Below are 17418 nucleotides of genomic sequence, written 5' to 3'. Positions count from 1 at the left end.
TATATATATATATATATAACCTAACTTAAGAGGTGACTTCTGCTATTATTAATAATCTAAATGGAAGCAGTGACCAATTTCATAGTCCAAGTTGTTGCATGCTTGTGTAGGTCCAGAATAATTGTTTGGCTAATCATATTCACATAAACTGGGAAAATACTTTTTTCTGTCCATGACAATTCATTGTCCATTTATGATGATCAAATCTAATACTAGTTGTTTGTCAATACATCTTTTAAATATTTGGAATGCCTTTTATGTTTTTGTGCTAAATCTATCTCTATAATCATATATTTACTTATATATTATCTTTTTGAATATGCAGAGAATAGGAATGCACAGTGAGGCTTGCTATACTATATACAGAATAAGAGAAATTGTACCGTACAGTTGCTCAATATTGACAAACTGGGAAATTCATTAAAACCTAGCACCGTCCCTCAAAATTAAGGACAGTTTGCATAAATGCACACTTGTAGATATGACACACTTCTGGGAGATGTATTATGTACAGGTTTGTTTTGTTTTCTACAGCACAAACTGCATGAATGTGGTTCTCATGGTGTCTATGGTATGCATTAATAAATCCCCCGCTGCTCACCAAGTTCCCAGTCATGACAATACTTTCTTACAGTGCGCTGCATTGGATGAACTATAGCATGCTCCGTTGTTGCTGCCACAAGTCACATGACTGCAGATCAGTGTCTGGGACAAATTGTTACCATTTTGTTAAGCAGAACAATGTGTGCCACTGATGAGTAGAGTTTGGGAAGAATCTGTTGAATATAAAACTATGCAGGCTTTTTAACCATTCGAAGACCGTCTTTGTGATTGTAAGGACATATATGTAGCCTGAATTATTCTTGTGTTAAATCTTACCAGGGGTTTACATAAAACACAATGGATTTGACATGTGTATGCATAGATTTTAATCCATGAACTAAGGGGGTAAAAAGTAATAGCACAAACAATTGTACATCAGTAAATGAAAAGAATTACAATAACTGTAAAGGATCAAAGTCCATGTAAGTCATGAGAAACATACAGGCAGTGAAACAATTAATGTGCAAAGGCCAGGAACGGAACCACTTTATGTAATGTAAAAGCTGATCTAAAGCGGAAAGGTATTTTCCGACATCTCAATTTCCATTGCTGGGGACGTGGGCATTTTACATTATATGCAACGTTATCTACGTCACTGCACGATATTGTCCTCCGTTATCAACCGTGTTAGATATAAAATGTGTCATTGGGTTTAGTAAAAGTAAGTGTGGTATACATAAGATCATCCATCACCCATGATCAAACGCTTTCCTCAAATGTCTTTTGTCAGAACTTAATCATAGAGGTGTGAAGGTCAGTAAAAATATTGGATTATTTATGTTTAGCTTAAAGAAATGCAATATGGTGTTTAAAAAATAAATAAAAAATAAATAATAATTCCTAAAAAATGGATTTATTTGTTGCCTTGAATAAAATGTCTATCTGTTGCTTTTAGTTTTGGCAATTGTCTGCATATCTTCAAGTTAAACTAACATGCAAATTTTCTTTTCCTAAATAGTTTCCTACATGTGACTGAATTATTTCCTTATCTAATGGCTGTGTATTTGTACTACTAAATCTAAAATAAATATAATTTAGTCAGTTTAAGAAATTGTATAAATTTGAGAAATGTATATGTAGACATTCACATAGCCCAGGGGTGGGCAAACCAGTCCTCAAGGGCCATATAACAGTTCATGTTTTTAGGATTTCTGTCTGTAGAAACAGCTGGGATAATTACTGACCCAGCCAAATAGATTAACTCAGCTGTGCATGATTAAAGAAATCCTAAAAACATGAACTGTTATATGGCCCTTGAGGACTGGTTTGCCCACCCCTGACATAGCCTGACAGGTGGCCTCTGCTATTGTGCTGAGTGTAAGGAGTTGTCTTCCTCAATGATTCATGGTGCAATCACCTTCAGTTATATTATTAGAGTTAAATACTAGTAACACAAATTGATGCTGTTACTTCACCTTAATAGAAGTCACTGACTTGGCCTCTTTATTATGTATGCATTGCCATGTGATCAGATGAACACACAATATTTAAGTCTGCTCACAGTAAATGTCATGCTTGTATTTTGGCCCCTGCTGGCGTTCAGATTCGGTGTGTTTCACAGTCTTATCTTGATTCGAATGTTTTACTTTGTATTTTGTAGTCTGTTTTTTGCTAATTTCACTATTTTCTCTACTTAGGTGAAATCGTGGTAAATGAAGTAAATTTTGTCAGAAAATGTATTGCATCAGATACGAGTGTCTATGACCTGTGGGGGAAGCTGGTTTGCACCAACTTTAAGATTTCGTTCATTACAGATAATGTTGTGCCCTTCCAGGTATGTATTCCCTGTATGTTTTATATATTGCAGATTTGTGATATCTTTTTGATAGCCATGCTGGCATTGCTTTCGTATAGCTGGCCTACAATCACTGTAGGTGTGGGTCCGATATGATTGCTTTGCCCCAAAAAAAGAAATGTGGACAAAAATCGGATTGGCTGATGACGGCGTCAGCTTGTGTCATTAGCACAGTACACTACTTGCATGGTCTGATAACCGTATGTATCGTCGTAGGCCATGGATACAGTTGACCATTGGATCTGCCTGTATGTTTCAATTCTAGACCTAAGCAGGGGCGGTCCGAGACTTTTTTTTTTTCCTTCGATTGGTTGGCCCCAATCCACTCTTTGCTTTGCTCAGACTTCTCCTCTGCCAATTGCCCCGATCGTACCCCCAAGAAACCCCTCTGCCTATGGACCTAAGAGTAAATTCTGTGTCTTGGTTGGCTGGTATTGTATGACAAATTATTAAATGACCACTAAGCCCCAATACCACTGACCTTTTTAGATATAAACCAAGATAAAATATATTGTTCGGTGTTAACCTGACAGTCCACCAATCCACACAGCATGTCTGCAGAGAAAATCTGCAAAATTGTTAATTGGTGTCAGTACATTTACTGTAGCACCTCCCACCTAACCTGGCATCCCATTATAGGATGGTGAAAACAAGCAGATAGACATACTTGTAAGTATAAAACCTTCAATTATTGCAGGTATTTAATTCTGCTTAGTAATAAAAATCCTCTGTTCTAGTCTAATGTCAAATATTAACTTTATTTGCTATTGATGTTTAGTTTGTATTTTATTTCTTTGTTAAATTAGATGGTTCTAGCGTGGTCTAATCTTTTGATGTTTTTTTTTTTGTTTTAGAAATTCCACTATAAAAACCGCCTTCTTGGTGAACATGATGTCCCACTAACTTGTATAGAGCAGATTGTTGTAGGTATGTATAGAGGCACAGCTAAGCATTTTAATTGAGTAGATGATTCCGTGATGAACTTTGTTGCTGTTTTACTTGAGTTGGAAATAATTGTGAGGTTGACGAGCCTTTTTCAGTTTTAACTCCATATTAAGTTTCATCAGTATGGAGCAAAAAAACTGTATTGTTTCTTCCTGCATTCATGGAAAGGTTTTGAACTAAACTGTTCTTGTGTCCTGTACGCATTTTCTGTTTAAAGGGGAAGCTTCTTTTTCCCCCCCGGATGTAGATGCACCTCATTCCTTCCACATGTGTGCCTATTTGTTATCTTTTCCCACAAGTTCTTGACTTGACAGCCAGTGTGGGTTTAAATTGCATTCTGTGGCATGAAACTGGTTTAGATATAGCTAGACAACAGAGAACAAGGCCAATGACTCCATGGGTCCTGTCTTACAACATTGAGCCAATGATGTCTCTTGCTCGAAGTGCAGGTAAATACAACCCTCACATGGTTATTTTCATTTGCTATCTTTTTTTCAGTAAATGACACAAAGAGAAAACAGAAGATCCTCTCCTCCAATAAGAAACTCAAATTCAACCCCACTGAGTTAATCATTTATTGTAAAGACTTCCGCCTTCTTCGGTTTCGCTTTGATGAATCCGGACCCGAAAGTGCAAAAAAGGTGAAATGAGTTGAAGGAATGACCCAACTTTTTGTAATGCTAAATACATGTGCCTGCGCAGAAGCAGTGTTTGTGACATTCGTGGCTTGTGTGTAAATGATTTTGTAGGTTTGATTGCTTCAGCACCCCGTCCATTCATTACTTTTGTATCTGCTCTAAAAACATTTTTTTTTTTTTTTTTTTTTTTTTCACAATTTCTTTTCTATATTTTAATATTTCACTCGACCACTGCAAAATATTGTGAAAAGTAAACTCTTTAGTAGATGAAATAAAGTATTTAGTGATCTTAAGAATACTGATGTGAACATTAGAATGCCCTGCTGGAAGAGACTTCTTCAAAGTCCCAGCCACCTCCTTTTTTTTTTATTTATTTTTTTTGCCTACCAACCATTACACCCCCTTCCCCAAATTATGTATTATGTTGTAATTTGAGTGGGGTATTAACACCATCCCTAGGGGCTTGTGGCATCATCATAATCCCCTTTCTCCCACCTTGGAGCAGAGCTAGTCCAGCAATAGAGTACTAAACAATGACTGTATGTGCTGCATAGAACTGTGAGCTCCTTTGTCTGTTATTAAGATAAGTATAAGAACCTGTCCGTTGCCTTCCTGGAATTTTCTTTCCCAGCATTGTATAGTAGTCGTATTCACTGATTAATAAAATGTGTGTGGGTCTCCTGGAAATTGTGCAAGAGATTTCCTCTGGCAAGCAGCGCTCTTACTCAATCCACCCAGCCGAATTAGTATTTTGGAGTTCAGGAAAGGGTGAACAACATATTTACTCATCTTCCTAAGAAACATCACAGCATGGCTTTACTGAATCACTATATAATCTGGCTAGATCATGGAACTAGTTAGATGGTGCGTCTTCTCAAAAATGATTCCGTTCACACACCTATTTATTTTCGGCAGTAAAACTGTCTGTAGTGATTCCTAGCTATAGAGTGCTGTGCAAACTGACATGTCATTCTGTGTGCTTTCATGTCTCCAATCACTTCTTATTATTCTACCGTAAGACTTTTGTCTGGTGAGAGAACTTACTTGATGTGCATTAAGGTTTGAGGATTTTTTTCCCCTCAAATATACAGACCTGGGAAAACTGAACTGATTTTAAAGCCCTAAATGGTTAAACTATATTCTGTCTGCAAGATGAATGTAGGTACAGCTTATACCAGTGTTGGCTAACCTGTGACACTACAGGTGTTGTGAAACTACAAGTCCCAGCATGATTTGCCAACATATAACAGCTTATTGCTGGAAGGGTATGCTGGGACTTGTAGTTTCACAACACCTGGAGTGTCACAGGTTAGCCAACACTGGCTTATACCAATTTTGCAGGGGTATTGAAAGATGACAATCTTTATGGTATACATTAGTCTGGCCAAACAAAGATTAACAGAACTGGCCAATAGTAAATCATGTAACTGACTTGTTAAAGTCCTGTTATTTCTTTTAAACCTGACCTTTATACATTTGTAGGTTTACTACACTGAATAATGTAAATGATGCTTATATAAAATTGTGTCACTACAAATTGTAATAGCTTGGACTGCTATTGTATGAGGAATACATCTTATAATGAGATAGATATAGAGATATATATATATATATATATATATATATATATATATATATATATATATATATATTCTGGTTTTGCTCGCCCCGCCTTCTGCTTCCTGCCATCGCTTCCTCCTTTTTTAGATTTTATATATATATATATTACACATATATATACACACACACACACACACACACGGTGATTCAAAAGTCGCAGTACACCCTTTTATTTCAAAAACTCTACAGGAAATTGGGAAACCTGAATACTCCAGTAAGGTATGGGTGACGTGGTCTATCTTTTACGGTATGTACCAAACATGGGCGCCATCTTGAAATCGGCCCAATTCCTGTAGAGTTTTTGAAATAAAAAGGTGTACTGCGACTTTTGAATCACTGTGTGTGTATATGTATGTGTATGTGTGTGTGTATGTATGTGTATATATATATATATATATATATATATATATATATACACGCACACGCACACACACACGTAACATTACTATCTGGTATTAATCGGCAACAACCATCTGCAAATTTTAAGATATTACTGTAGGCTTCTGTGAGTAATGGTTTTAAGTACTGTAATTTAATCCAGTGGTGCTCAGGCAACAGGCAGCCTGCTGAGCCTTCACCTGTGGGTCCCCCCATTCACAGCTGGCTGCTTCCAATTTTATTATCTGCTTAATAAGTAGAGAATGTGGTAGAACGGTCAGCAGGCTTCTGTGTCACATGACTTCCTCTGCATAGTCCCGGAAGGTCACACGGCATACCTGGAGGAAGGAGTGCTCTGCGCTCTTCCTCTGTGTGGCCCCTTTGAGGGCTTGAGGGCCGCATATGCAGTCCTTTACCTATTTCAAGTTGCCATCACTGGCTATGATACTCTATAGGGGTCCTGACCCACAGGTTGCACACCTCTAGTCTAATGTATATATTTCATGTCATTACTTTTTTGTAAAGGTTTTTAATATGTTTTGTTCCCTTTCTCCCAGGTTTGTCTTGCACTAGCACATTATTCACAACCAACAGACCTCCAGCTCCTTTTTGCCTTTGAATATGTTGCCAAGATGTATCATAATCAAGGTTAGTTATGCCTATGTCATTGTTTTGTTACAGGGTTTATCATGAATTCATCCTCAGAGAGCAACTGTTTGCAACCGGTTTCTAAGTATATATAGAACCATTTACTACTTAACATGAAAGAAACAAGTTATCTAGGACTCATTCTTTCTTGTGAAACAAAAAATGCAAATCTGTATGCTATACATAAATATGAATATCCAGTGAGATCACTGTAATAATTATCATAGCTTTAGTTGGCATATATACAAATATCTGGTAGAACAAATAGACTTCAGCTCTAAGCTGGAAACGACTGTCGTCCTTTGTCATGGCAGTGCTGCACCAATAGGAATCTCAGCAGAAATCCAAATAAAAGTAAGATAGAGCGGTGCACAGCTTATCCAATAAAATGAAACTTTTTATTTCTTTAAAACGAAAAAGTTTCAAAGCAGGGCAGGCACTGTGAGCTTATCAGGCAGTGAAGTAATTAACAGGTACCAGAAACAGTAAATCAATCTAGCAACTGGTTTGTAAATGTGCTGCTTATTCAATGGTACATAGAGTACTACAGAGGAAGGGCTCTGTGTAAGCACTGCCCACAATTAAAGTGCTAGAAATAGAACATAATTAAAGTGCAGAAAATCCCTTTATCCAAAATATACATATAAATATAGCAACTTCTAAAATCATGTTGAACTCATTCTGCTTGTAGATGCCGCATGGGTCTGAAACCTCTAGTTTATTTATCCATTGTACCTCTTTGTGTAAAATACTTCAGTACCTCTAGAAATGATCCATACCCATAGATTTAAAAGAATCAATATTTCCTATATTTCATACAATTACTGTGACTGTTATGCTGTAATGCCAGAATGACATTTTTTCTTTTTTCTTATCTAATGCCTCTAAAATGCTCACCCACCCTACTTTTCTAACTTCACATATACTTACATAAGTACCATATTTTCTATACTGCATGTTTCGTAGAGTGGTTGACTGCCTATCCAGATTCAGGACAGTTAGCAGACTGTCCTGCGCTCTCCTACCTGTTCTTGTCACTTTCTCCATCTGTGGTTGCTGGTGTCTTGATGTTTGTTTAGTGTGCTTAGTTGCTACTTGTGTAGATCCTGGAATGTCAGGGCCCCGGGATTAAATAAATAGCACCCCCTTTAAAAATGAGACCTCCCTACTTGCAACCAGCGCCAAATATGAAACTAAAGCAGATTAATATTGTTCACATTTAATAATAGAACTATTTTCCCCAACAATCCCCGACATTAAATTAATAGTGTACACATTTTAATAGTTTCCCTTGTCACCAAAGAGCCCTAGCACTAAATGAATAGCATTTACATGTAATAAATTATCCCATTTCCCAAAACCATTGCTGACCTTAAATAATTAACATTCACATTTAATAAATAGCACCCATTAAATAATTAGCCCCCACTCAAAAACCATCATTAAATTAATAGCCCACCTCCTACCCACATTAAATTAAGAATCCTCTCCTCACACGTCTGAGCTGTGTTGTGAGAGGCAGACTCTTCTGTTGGACTCTCTTGCAGCTTGCACCTGGACAGTTTGTCCTCCTTCATGTCAGGTGACACACATGCCTATCAAATTAGCTTACTATGTGTGTGTATATATTGGTTATCCCTACCAGCCTAGTCCAGCTAAGCAGTAGCGCAGGCCTATATGTGTGGCAAGGGAACAGACCTATCGTGAAGGTATATTAATTTTTTGTTTTTTACATGGCCATGTTACGCATTTCCATATAAAGTAAGTATGTCCAAAGGAGGAGAGAGGAGAGCTAATGGATGAGTGGTGGTAATTTTGTCATTTTTCCATAAAGCCCACTTTTATAAATTCTACTTCCCTGGGGCAGGGAGAGAGGGTCCACAATAAATAGAAAATCCAGGTCTTAGCACACTGTACTTCTCTGTTCTCCATTTATACCCCCACATCCCACTCCTCAATCCCCTTCTTTATCTTAATTGTCTATCCCCCCCCTTAAACACATTCTCTATCTTCCCTCTCTCCTCGTTCCCCACCTACTTAGCATCCTCAACCCATTTCTCATCAGCGTGGCTTCCCTTCCTAGTGTCAATCTGCAACCCCCTCCATGTCCACCATCACACACGCCTCCCCCTCCTCCATGTCCACCATCACACACATGCCTCCCCCTCCTCCATGTCCACCATCACACACACGCCTCCCCCTCCTCCATGTCCACCATCACACACACGCCTCCCCCTCCTCCATGTCCACCATCACACACACGCCTCCCCCTCCTCCATGTCCACCATCACACACACGCCTCCCCCTCCTCCATGTCCACCATCACACACACGCCTCCCCCTCCTCCATGTCCACCATCACACACACGCCTCCCCCTCCTCCATGTCCACCATCACACACACGCCTCCCCGTCCACCATCACACACACGCCTCCCCCTCCTCCATGTCCACCATCACACACACGCCTCCCCCTCCTCCATGTCCACCATCACACACACGCCTCCCCGTCCACCATCACACACACGCCTCCCCCTCCTCCATGTCCACCATCACACACACGCCTCCCCGTCCACCATCACACACACGCCTCCCCCTCCTCCATGTCCACTATCACACACACGCCTCCCCCTCCTCCATGTCCACCATCACACACACGCCTCCCCCTCCTCCATGTCCACCATCACACACACGCCTCCCCCTCCTCCATGTCCACCATCACACACACGCCTCCCCCTCCTCCATGTCCACCATCACACACACGCCTCCCCCTCCTCCATGTCCACCATCACACACACGCCTCCCCCTCCTCCATGTCCACCATCACACACACGCCTCCCCCTCCTCCATGTCCACCATCACACACACGCCTCCCCCTCCTCCATCACACACACGCCTCCCCGTCCACCATCACACACACGCCTCCCCGTCCACCATCACACACACGCCTCCCCCTCCTCCATCACACACACGCCTCCCCCTCCTCCATCACACACACGCCTCCCCCTCCTCCATCACACACACGCCTCCCCCTCCTCCATCACACACACGCCTCCCCCTCCTCCATCACACACACGCCTCCCCCTCCTCCATCACACACACGCCTCCCCCTCCTCCATCACACACACGCCTCCCCCTCCTCCATCACACACACGCCTCCCCCTCCTCCATCACACACACGCCTCCCCCTCCTCCATCACACACACGCCTCCCCCTCCTCCATCACACACACGCCTCCCCCTCCTCCATCACACACACGCCTCCCCCTCCTCCATCACACACACGCCTCCCCCTCCTCCATCACACACACGCCTCCCCCTCCTCCATCACACACACGCCTCCCCCTCCTCCATCACACACACGCCTCCCCCTCCTCCATCACACACACGCCTCCCCCTCCTCCATCACACACACGCCTCCCCCTCCTCCATCACACACACGCCTCCCCCTCCTCCATCACACACACGCCTCCCCCTCCTCCATCACACACACGCCTCCCCCTCCTCCATCACACACACGCCTCCCCCTCCTCCATCACACACACGCCTCCCCCTCCTCCATCACACACACGCCTCCCCCTCCTCCATCACACACACGCCTCCCCCTCCTCCATCACACACACGCCTCCCCCTCCTCCATCACACACACGCCTCCCCCTCCTCCATCACACACACGCCTCCCCCTCCTCCATCACACACACGCCTCCCCCTCCTCCATCACACACACGCCTCCCCCTCCTCCATCACACACACGCCTCCCCCTCCTCCATCACACACACGCCTCCCCCTCCTCCATCACACACACGCCTCCCCCTCCTCCATGTCCACCAACACACACACGCCTCCCCCTCCTCCATGTCCACCATCACACACACGCCTCCCCCTCCTCCATGTCCACCATCACACACACGCCTCCCCCTCCTCCATGTCCACCATCACACACACGCCTCCCCCTCCTCCATGTCCACCATCACACACACGCCTCCCCCCTCCTCCATCACACACACGCCTCCCCCCTCCTCCATGTCCACCATCACACACACGCCTCCCCCCTCCTCCATGTCCACCATCACACACACGCCTCCCCCCTCCTCCATGTCCACCATCACACACACGCCTCCCCCCTCCTCCATGTCCACCATCACACACACGCCTCCCCCCTCCTCCATGTCCACCATCACACACACGCCTCCCCCCTCCTCCATGTCCACCATCACACACACGCCTCCCCCCTCCTCCATGTCCACCATCACACACACGCCTCCCCCCTCCTCCATGTCCACCATCACACACACACGCCTCCCCCCTCCTCCTATGCCAGAGAGGCAACATGGCTCCTCTCTGCTCCTCTTCACACTCTCTTCATCGTCGCAGCTACGTAAACCCAGAAGGCTTATATTAAAAATGTATAGTGCCGACTAAGCACTTAAATGCGGGACCCTGTGCTGCCCCTTTTATACTGGCATTTGGGGGCAGCAAAAAAGAGCCATACAGATCCTGGCCCATGGGGGGCCTGGGGCATGCTTAATCCAGCTATGAATATACATATTTGGGAAGAACTTCTGCGGCTTTAAGTTTCATGTTTTTTATCTTTCACATTTTAACTGAACTATCATTCTGTTCAGATTTTTGTTTTATTTCTCATGAATAAGTGTATTTCTAACTTTTTCTCTATCCCCCCTTACTTATTCCCCTCATTGGGTTCTGGTAAGCGTATCTTTCTTTCTATGACTGTTAATGCTGATGCATTAGCTTTAAAATTAGTTTCAATGCTTGTAATCGGCGTCCATAGCCATCATCATCATCATCTATTTATATAGCGCCAACATATTCCGTAGCGCTTTACAATTGGGGACTAATATAGTAAACTAATAAATGAACTGGGTAAAACGGACAAAGCGGTGAGAAGGCCCTGCTCACAAGCTTACAATCTATGGGATTGTTCTCTTGGCATTGTTCTCTCTACTTTCACATCTGTACAACAAATACAGAAAACCAATAATAACTAGGAGCATTTTCCTTTAGTTCTCCTAATAGTAAAAGAGCTGGTTATTCATAACCTAATGTAGTGAATTTATGTGACACTCTTACAGCTGTATTGCTTATTGCAATGTTTATGGCTCAGATATACTAGTAAAATGTTATGTTTAATGGTCTTTACAGCTGATAAAATTAATGGAATAGATCCAGGAGGAGGAGATATTGGTCTGAAGACTCCATTGTTTGAAACATTTTCTGACTGGGATAGAGAGATCAAAAGGACCGGAGCCTCTGATTGGCGAGTTTGCTCTGTAAATGAGGGGTACATGATTTCAAAATGGTAAGTTAACCTTTATAATTTTTTGGGGACTGTACAGCAATATAAATGTAGCCTCATAATACTTGCTATAATCAATAGGTAAGGGGAGACAACTTAGTTTGTGTCTGGATTTTATTTTGCGTAAACTAATTGTGACTTCTCAAAGTGGAAATGCTTGATTAATGTGATTCCTTTCATTTAAATTTTATTTTTGAGGCAAACTTCCCTGTTGAAGCGTGACCTAGGGATTATAAACATTACCTATCACACTGACTGTGTTCCACTGCCATTTGTACTAATACATTGGGAGGGAAAGCTCCTGAATTAGCTGGTCTTTAGCAAAAAAAGTGAGCAGACTATGTACTAAGCTACTAAGGCATGTGGCTTGCTTTATTCCGCGTTATGATGTTTTTATCTTTATGATCCATCCATTGTATGGCAAACCAAGTAATAGCAGCATGTTTAATAGGCATATTTGCTTCTGATGTAACAATGAGAAATACATACCCATGGACTACTTGCAGAATGGATGACATTAGCACTTTCGCAGTACTGTGCACAAAGAATAGCTTACAACTACAGTTCAGGTGCCATTCTTTTGCCATCTCTGGTCCCCTTTTTGATGTCCTTGGTTGCAGCAGTTGCACCCAACTTTTGTGAACACGGGTCACACGTATCCTTGCTCACTGTAAAGAAGTGGGCATGATGCCTACAGAGCACACAGCTACTCCAAGCTGGCAGATAACCCCAGGATTGACCCATGCAGCACAGAAGGAGGTTTAGTTAATGTGAATGGCGAAGGATGGTCAGGGGATTAAGCTTTCTACAAAGTCTACTTCATCTTTTATGCTTTGATATTCCCCTGTCTTTCCTCACTCCACCAGTAACTGCACAAAATGTCTGCAGGTCACCAGCGGGCTACCGTCATATTGGTGGCTGATCTTACAGTAGCCACACACCATTTTATCACCAGCCACTATAATTGTTATTCTACTACCTTCAGTATCAGTTGTTCCCCACACCACTTGCTGTATATTCTATGATTCAGGGCTGGGTAACGTGTTGGAACTTTATAAAGATAATCATACTGGCTGTTTCCTATGTCAAGCTGGCTAATAAATTTAGTCATATATCCATTATCCTTGAAATAATAGAACATGGTAAAAGGAAGTCATTTGTGGGTCAAATCAGGTTCACAGTGATTTCCCCAAAATGAAACAATGCTTTTGTGATTGTGCCTCCTTCATCTCTGTATTCAGTTTTATGAAAAGTAGTCAGTCGCTTTACAATGCAGATTAAAGCTAAGCGATTTAAGGATTTCTCTTTTAAGCTCTCGTGTTCATACCATATGCTCCTCATATGAACAAATGATATGAAGCACAAAACAAATTCTTGTATCCAATGCACATAATTCACATAATCATGCGGCAAATGACACAGCCAAGATGTGTCTATTGTCATTGTTGTGGAATTAATTAGTAATGTAATTCCTCAGAGATGTTGAAAGCTTGTCAAGCTGCTGTTCTGAGATATGTTCCACACTGCTATCACAGCCACTACACATGGGATTCAACTAATTGCACGGCATATGGCAACCTAATGTGTTCCTCCCACCGCCTCCATTGCTTTCAGACTTGACCAAAATTTATCTGGAGCTATTTCTGTGTGTTCCGGACAGTGTAGTAAAGAGAATCTATTCTGTTTATAAGTAGTTGAACTTCTTTAAGTTAAAAAAAAAAAAAAGCCATACAAGATGGCATATGAGAGATGGGTTTGCATTGTTAAGCTTTACCACTCACATTGAGAATTTTAAATGTGTACTCTATCAAGAGCAGATCACATATGCACATGTTGCGTTTCCTTACATTTTTTTATATTTGATAATTAAATGGGTCCATCTTCCACATTTCCACATAGCAGCTGATAATAAGGAATTTAAAGTTTCCAGTCCTGGTATTCATCGACAGGATTGGTCAAATCTCTACTGGTTCACACGGACGTGGTAGTACGGGTAGGAGGTGACCACACACAAATGCACCTGCTGTCCTCCGATCACTTTTTTTCCCCAACATAACCATTAACAACCTAATCAATTTTCATTAGATTATTGTTGAGCATAATAGTCCTTTTGAGGCTACAAGTTGTCATATCTGGCCAATTATCAGAAGATGTCGTGATGATTTTGCAGTGTGTGTGTGGCCAGCTTAACTCATAAACTGTTCTCTCAGAATCCTCACTGTATTCAGAAAAGATGAGCTTTAATCTTGACCTTTATTTTAGTGATGTGTTAAAGAAGACTTAGTGGTGCAAACATGATGATGATCTTAGAGATGGAGGGATAGAAAACCTGTATATTGGTTGATTAACCACAGTGGGAATTATAATGGTGAATCATCTCCTAATTCCCTACAGTCAGTAGACAATGGCGGTGAAAGCTGTTCGTCCTGTTCTTTAGGAGGCTCTCGCTATGACAAAATTGTACGGATTACACCGACTTGCCTGTACCCATAAGAGATTACATGAAGAAATCACACTCTTTAAATCTTATTCTCATTCATTAATTTTCTTGTCCCACCAAAACGCAAAACATACTAATCAAGTAGGTGTAGCAGTCTAACAATTAGTGATTCAATCAGAGTAGTTGTATGCACTTGGCAAAATATCAGAAATAAATGGTATGTTTATTTTCTATATTTTTTTTTTTTTCCTGAGTACCATGATGGGTTTTTTGTTTTGTTTTTTAGTGCTGTGATCTTTTATTACAAATCAAGATCTTTGATCTTGGGTCCTGATAGTATTTGACTATGACCAATGTCACAGTGGCTAATAGTAGCCTAAATGTGTTTTCACCCATAACAATAACTACACATTTACTAATCGTGGAATATTTGTATCTCATTGTAGCCTACCAGAATATTTTGTCGTCCCCTCCTCTTTGGCAGACACGGACCTAAAGCAGTATTCATATTCTTTTTTTGGAAGACGCATGCCAGTGAGTATGTACTGATTTAAAGTCTCTTTCTGGTAATGAGATACATTCAGGGATCTGTATTAATCTTTCACAATTTTTATCAACCTTTTAAATCCTATTTAATGACCCAAATAGAAATGAAACTCTCTGCCCCACCTAAACATGCCTTTTACATTATTGGTAATAATGTAAATCTTGTGATAGAATGAATCTGACCTTGTCTTTGATGTATACAGCTGTGGTGTTGGAACCATTCTAATGGGAGTGCACTGGTGAGGATGGCCAGCATCAAGGACCTGTTACAGCAACGCAAGATAGATCAACGGTGAGAGCACAAGTGTGGTATATGCCATAGCAAGTATTAGTCTTATAGCCTACACCTTCATCACATATGTTTTGGGTTTTTGTTTTGTTTTTTTGGTGTTTTTTTGGTGTTTTTTTTGTTTTTTACCGACCTACCTGCTTTTACTTTTCAGTCGCACCCAGGCTGCCGCCACGTGTTTCATCCAATGTTCTCCCCAGATCAGAAAGGTTCACTTAACCTTTAACAATGGAGTATTTGCCTATGGAAAATATAACCCTGTACAGCCATATAACATGTCCAGGGCATAGAATGATTTATTTTGCATTGCTCAAAACCGGTTATAAATGTGTAGTGCCAAACATTTCATATAATTCTTGTAAGTTTGACAAAATGTTTGTTCAGAATTCTGGGTGGGAGAAGAAAGTCCCTGTATAGTTACACTGCCTGGTTTGCTCCAGTGCTGACAGTCCTGCGTACCTGATCCTCAGTCCATAGATGATGGGACATAGAGAAGGCTCTTTTTCAATGGTGCTGCCTCTGCTATGTAGATCAAACTGTGCCTTTACAGTCGCATGCTTTGCTTGCCAGCACTATATGCATGACAGCAACGTACAGGTAGACTTTTCTGTAAAAGGGCTACTAATAATAATCCCAAATATGCATGCAAATATATGAGGATATTTCTTGTAAATTTGCAGACTTCCTGTCGGTCATTCCATTAACAGATACTGTAGTCTGTGGGATGCAAGGAAAAATGAGTGTCTATTCCATCCTCCACTTCGGTGCGATGTATGATGTATGGACCAAGACACAATGCAGTGAATTGTATCTCCCCCTATGTTTTAGGAGAAAATAGCCAGTGCCTTGGCCACAAGATCAAACAAAAAATTAACCATTCATATTGATGGAATTAAAATAAACAATTCTGTAGCTCAACAAACGTCTCCAAAAAGTTTGGTTTATTCATTCACAGAGAATGCTTTTGCCTCCTACACACTAGAGCTTGGAGAGTTTAAGATTATGTTCAATTATAAATTCTACCACAATAAAGAAGTCTTTATACTTTATGATGTATATTTTCCTTTTCTCTAGAATTTGTGGTGGAATAACCCGGAGTCACCCTCTAAGGAGTGATGTTTACAAATGTGACTTAGATCACGGTCTCCCAACAATCCAAGATATTCAGGCAGCTTTTAGCAAGCTCAAGCAGCTGTGTGTCAATGGTAAGTGTTGCTTTTTTTTGTCTAGTACTTTATATTGATCCCAAAACTTGTAGTATATTTTGTATTCCTGTGTGTGCTGCCCACATGATTCAATTTTGGTTGGTCAATTGAACCAAACCTAACCATTACCGAGAATAGTTTGATCAGTGAGCCCATATGTGTTTGAAGATATGGTGCACGAGACCATGGCTGCATTGCAGTACAGTTATTTGCATCCAGCAACCAGACTACAACGTGAATGGGCAATTTTTGCTGATAAGGAACCAAATGCATTCCAAAAGCCATTAAAAAAAAAAAAAATCTTGCACAACCAATCAATTTTCTATCCACAGTCTGTGATGTTTGAAGTTATCTTTACTATTGATCTGATGGATTGAATTAAGCCTAACACAATTAATTGTTCTTTTCTATTAAATTGGACCACAACTCACACTGTAGCTTATTTGAGCGTGTGGAAGATTTGCAATAAGAGACCGGAACTACCACACCATATATACTGTAAAGATATTTAGTTTGGCTGTAAACTCCCTTTTATGCAAAGGATTTTAGAATTCGAGTTCTCTAAAGATTTTCTAGAGGTGCTGCTAACAAACTGTTTAATACAAATCGATAAAGAGAATGGAGATTATTAAGCGCATTGCACGAACAACCAGTAAACTCTTGTAACGTTTCTCATATGATAGATAAAGTTAAAAGACTTTATTGTTAAAACAAAACCAGAGAAAAAAAACACAGGTCCGTGCTCGATATGTCCCATATTGTATATGGTTTCAGCTGCATGGCAATAAACCTGCACTCTGTATATCCCATATTGTATATGGTACCAGCTGCGTAGCAATAAAAATGCCCATATATGTATACAAAAGACAGTTGTCAGCGGTTATCCTTAACACTGCATCTCTGTGTATCTAGCAAAATGAAAACATGAGGTATTAGTTCATATTTTGATCAAAACATTTAAGCCTGCATCCCAACGTCAATGACGCCTCATTATATGC

The 17418-nt window shown here is 41.0% G+C and overlaps 1 protein-coding gene across 1 annotated transcript in view; it reads left to right on the top strand.

Moving 5' to 3' along the window:
• Positions 1-17418, top strand: part of MTMR10 (myotubularin related protein 10) — a 63886-nt gene that overhangs the window by 22003 nt on the left and 24465 nt on the right. Inside the window, exons 3-10 of the mRNA XM_075208117.1 lie at positions 2241-2377; positions 3253-3325; positions 3842-3984; positions 6537-6627; positions 11787-11943; positions 14827-14914; positions 15130-15218; positions 16290-16420. Of these exons, the coding sequence (XP_075064218.1) occupies positions 2241-2377; positions 3253-3325; positions 3842-3984; positions 6537-6627; positions 11787-11943; positions 14827-14914; positions 15130-15218; positions 16290-16420 (909 nt within the window). The remainder of the gene's footprint in view (positions 1-2240; positions 2378-3252; positions 3326-3841; positions 3985-6536; positions 6628-11786; positions 11944-14826; positions 14915-15129; positions 15219-16289; positions 16421-17418) is intronic.

Source organism: Mixophyes fleayi, chromosome 4 (assembly GCF_038048845.1).
Source record: "Mixophyes fleayi isolate aMixFle1 chromosome 4, aMixFle1.hap1, whole genome shotgun sequence".
NCBI classification, from domain to species: domain Eukaryota; kingdom Metazoa; phylum Chordata; class Amphibia; order Anura; family Limnodynastidae; genus Mixophyes; species Mixophyes fleayi.
The sequence above is the reverse complement of the archived record's forward strand: the minus strand, read 5'-3'. Positions and strand labels throughout refer to the sequence as shown.